This window comes from Embiotoca jacksoni, unplaced genomic scaffold (assembly GCF_022577435.1).
Source record: "Embiotoca jacksoni isolate LCO1_2020_lvr unplaced genomic scaffold, fEmbJac1.0.p SCAF_3, whole genome shotgun sequence".
Taxonomy (NCBI): Eukaryota; Metazoa; Chordata; class Actinopteri; family Embiotocidae; genus Embiotoca; species Embiotoca jacksoni.
Window position 1 is genome coordinate 2,369,411 of NW_027185381.1, and position 4,580 is coordinate 2,373,990.

The following is a 4,580-nucleotide window of genomic DNA, read 5'->3' on the forward strand; positions in this document are numbered from 1 at the left end:
ATGTCGGTTTCTATGTCTGAAGAGAAAAAGAAGGACGAGATCCTGGTTAGCGGGTTCAGTTGGACAAAGCAAGACCACTTTAGTCACCCGAACATCACAGGATAATACTTAATCCACAATAACACTATTTGAATAATCCTTTTAATAATTTTCTGAAAAACATTTTGTCATTCCACTTCTCCAATGAGAGAGTAATTTTAGAAAGACTCGTTTTGGGTTTAGGACGATTGGTCCGACAAAGCAGTTGTGATGTCACCTTGGAAAATGAAATGGACAATTTCACGATTCTGTTGTGACCAAGCAATTAAGCAATTAATGGAGTAAATAATTGACATTCATCAAATATAAAAATAACTTTGTTGCATCCCTAATGAGAAATAAATAAATAACTAAAAAAGGAATTTTGTGACCCAGATGACAGAACCAAGGAACTCAGAACCGGCAAAAAATGATTTAAATGATAAGATTAAAGGAAGAAAAAGATCTCTTCTGACCTGGACATCCATTGTCTTCCATCATAGTTTTTAGTTCTGGTTTTAACCACATTTGTAGAAAACTGGAGGTTTGCAGTTGTATGAAATGTGTAATATAAATACATTTTGATTTATTTCTCGCCGCTACAGAACACTGACCTGCTCCTCAACTGCAGACAGATAAATGTTAATCAGCTGCTTCACTACTTCACGTTATTAAACTGGATCTTGACATGCAGCTGTTCTGAGGTCTGAGAGTTGTTTTTTCCTGTTGCTGAGACTACAACTCTGCGTTAGCTGCCAGGTCACCCTGAAAATCAAATCTCTTCAGTCGAGCTCAGATCAGACTAACGGCCCGATACACAGACGGTCTAAAGGATGCTCTGAAAATGGAGATGAAGGCAACATGGTGATTTTTTGTAACATATTTGCCAGCTTTGGGGAGATAACAGACATCATTAGAAGCATTTGATATTTGCTGGCACTCGTGTGATCGACCCCGATGCAAAGCAGCTCTAATTGATGCAGTAAGGACGATGTTGGACAACAGTGAGCGACCTGATCTTCAGCTGTCAGCTTGCCACTTTCGATTATCTCAGCTGTTGATGTCTGCACGTCTCCGGACCTCAACCTGCATGTAAACCAGACTGTTTTAAATCCCTCTAAATCAGCTTTTCTCTGCACACAGTGAGGCTCTCTTCATTTCGGAGCAGCAATAAAATTATTTATAATATGAAATCAAAATCTTACTGATACTGAAAAAACACTGATTATTGATAATGAGACATATTTGTTTTCATTCAAGTAGCTCATTAGAAACGATAGAAAAAAAATTCAAAAATCCTTTTTAAAAAATTTTTACACCAGTGTCTAACCACTTGTTCTTTTTATTTTTTTATAGCAACTTTAATAACAAATGTTGCTTATTAACTGTTTTGCTGATAATGTAAAAGTGCCTATACCACTAATAGGACATTTTGTTTGGCAACACTAGCAATGAAAATTGTTTTGTAAATGTCTACATGTAAATAAAATAATAATTAAAAAAAAAAAAAAAAGTAGAAAGAAGGGCTTTACATAAAATGAAAACACTTCCCAGTACAATGAAAGATGGTAAAATAAAGTTTTGAGAGTTTTGTATTAATTTACTGATGCTTTCAGTGTCTGTTAGAGTTTTCCATGACAGGATGCCCTTCAGACGTCTTTAATGAGACCTCCGGACACGATCTGAGGCTGAGGTGTGTTTGTTTTTCCCAGGTGTCTGTGGGGCTGCTTCACGGTCGGGCATCTCACATCATCTGGCCACCAAACCGTTGGCAGCAAATCAAACCATCCCTCCCCCCAAACCGAGGGCCACTGGACACCGACGAGGAGGAGGAGGAGGAGGGATGAAGAAACACACACACACACGTTGTTTCAGTATGAAAACATTCTCAAACACACATCACTTTTATTTGTTCAAAAATTCTGATTCAGGGGAAGATAGACTCTCTTGTGCGAGTCTGATTTTGTGTTTTGTTCATTTTGCCACAGTCCAGTTGTTACAGATGACTTGAACAAATTTCTCTCGAAGACATCTTGTCTGAGCTACAACCACAAAGACAGTTGAAGTCTTGAAATGAAGATGCCATTAAGTTTTTACAATGCTGACTGTAAATTATCTTGTGTGGTGCTAATACCTGATATCAACCTGTATTCATCACCTTAACTATCCCCAGCCTTATATTTAAACTGTGACAGTCTTGAGCTTGTTGAAAAAAGCGTGAAAGGTCTTGAAAACCAGAAATATTAAATAAATTAAAAAATTATATTTTAAATGGAGTCTTTAAATTTGCCATCCATGTCTAACGTCCTAAAGGTTTCACTGTTTTATTAGTTACTAAATGGTTTTGCTTGATATGTTTTGACGTTTTTTTTCACTGGCAAAAGGTTTTCCACATCAGAAAGAGCTGTGTTGTTGGTGAACACATAAATTGCAGGACTTGGGAACTGTTTGCATCCTGTGTGCTGCTTGTAGCTCAGAATCAGCAACGAAAGAGTTTTGGTTAAAATTAAGGAAATATTGTGGTTTTGCTTTTGTTACTGTGGACATTTTCACTGTTAAACCAAGATCACAAGTATGACTCTCTGCAGGTCTGCTGGCAGGAATAAAACGGGACACTCCTCGTCTAAACGTACATAACAGCCATAAAAACCTCAGTCATAATTTACAATCAGCAGATATTGTAGAAAAACCATTGAAAAGACTGTCAGTGCATGCATCCTTTCAGTATGTAGAAATTATACAGCAACTTCTGCATAAATATTCTTTTCCAAAGCTTTATGTATTTTACTGACAAAAAGTGAAACGCTGTGGAAGCACAGTATTTTACTTTCAAAATGAATTTACAGTTGTCTTTCTGTATTATTTACACACAGTGTCTGGACAGTGTTGTTCTGTACAAAGCTGTCGTTTCAACGACACAACATGCGGTTGAGTGATGTCGTAGGTTAATTTTTGATAACTTGTGTGACTACAGATGTCAGTGTTCCTCTGATTTACGTCTGGAACAGAATCTACAGGGTCTGGTTTCACTTTGGCTCTTCGTCTCCAAATAAATGTATTCAAATGAAACCTGGAGAAGATACGTGTCTGAAATCACTGCTTCAACCATCGCTGTACAAATACCTCCATCACCACAAACTCATGACATATTTTCATTTTCAGATGATTCAGATTACTGACGTTGCCTTTTGGTGAGAATCATTCATATCATCAGATCCTGATTACACCCTCCAGTGAAAACCATTTTTTTAAAACTACCTACAGACAGAAAAAAAAATTACGGTACCTATATTTAAGGATGTTTTTAGGATAAAAGCTTCTTTCATGTCTCTTCTCTCAGCATGGTCGCGATGTTCGGTGCCTCTCACTTAGTCGTCATCTAAACATCTATCTTCACTTTCCTGTTGTTTATGTCGCTGGTGTTGTCGAGTGTGAGCAGGAGGAGTCTGATATTTCACAAAGACTCTTATTATTCCCTTCTTTCTTGCTCTGAGAGGAAAAACAAGCCTTTAGCTTCCCACATTAACCAGGTTATCTCAGTTAGAGTGAAACTGTTGGCAGCCAGCTGACTTCTTTTCAGCCCTCCAACAGCTGAGAAGCTCCATATTTTACGAGGTGCATCGCTGACTTGCATAAATCAAACCGAAGGAGCACCTCTGGAGCATTCAGACATATAAAGCTCAAATGTGTAGCTGTTGAGTCTGTGATGCTGACAGCTGTGTCGCGACGTAATGAGACCCTTGAAGCAGCAAAGGGGCTAAATGCAGGTGTACTCAACCCTCTCACTGAGGCTCTGCATAATTAACACACTTAAATGTGCAGCGCATGTCTGTGTCAACTGATTTGGATGTTTATGTTGGTGCAGTGGGGATTGCAGCTGAGGTAGACTTTTCTTTTGTTGCCGTCTATTAGCTTCGTCGTACACAAAGCTGCCGAGGTGTCAACGATGAAGTGATCCGATTTTGTTGATCAAAGGTCGGAGGTCATATTACTGTGACGTCACATCTTCCCCAGTCTTGTGAACATGATATATTAGGGCTTGAAGGAATTTCTTCAAATTTGGCACATTGACATGAACTCAAGGATGAAGTGAGTACATTTTGATAATCAAAGGTCAGAGGTCAAGGATGACATGACCTCATGATCAGTCCTATCCATCCGTCCTATTCTTGTGAATGTGATATCTCAGGAACACCTTGAGGGAATTTCTTCAAATTTGGCACTGACAGTCACTTGGACTGAAGGATGAACTGATTACATTTTGGTTTGTCAAAGGGAACTGTGACCTATTTGTGGCCATAACTGAATAATTCAAATATCTGATTAATTTAATGATTAAATGATTGTTCTTCTTTTCTGTCCATTACTTATCACCAAAACTGAGGACCAGAAGAAGAGATTCAGACCATATTTCATATTTATTGCAGATACTAAATTGGTGTCCATCTAGAAATTGTGGTGTTTTTGTAGATGTGCTGTCAGGATTGAAGTTGTGTGTGAAACATCCATGTTTTAGAGTTTATATCTTTGCAGTCTGTATGATGTTTAGCCAGATGTACATG

General features: G+C 38.1%; 1 protein-coding gene across 2 annotated transcripts in view; it reads left to right on the forward strand.

The window, feature by feature from the left end:
- Positions 1 to 3,086, forward strand: part of immp2l (inner mitochondrial membrane peptidase subunit 2) — a 121,808-nt gene extending 118,722 nt beyond the window's left edge. For both annotated transcript variants that reach the window (XM_069162282.1, XM_069162283.1), the window contains exon 6: positions 1,731 to 3,086. In XM_069162282.1, coding sequence (XP_069018383.1) covers positions 1,731 to 1,865 — 135 coding nt within the window. In that variant the 3' untranslated portion in view covers positions 1,866 to 3,086. The remainder of the gene's footprint in view (positions 1 to 1,730) is intronic.
- The last annotated feature ends 1,494 nt before the right edge of the window (positions 3,087 to 4,580 follow it).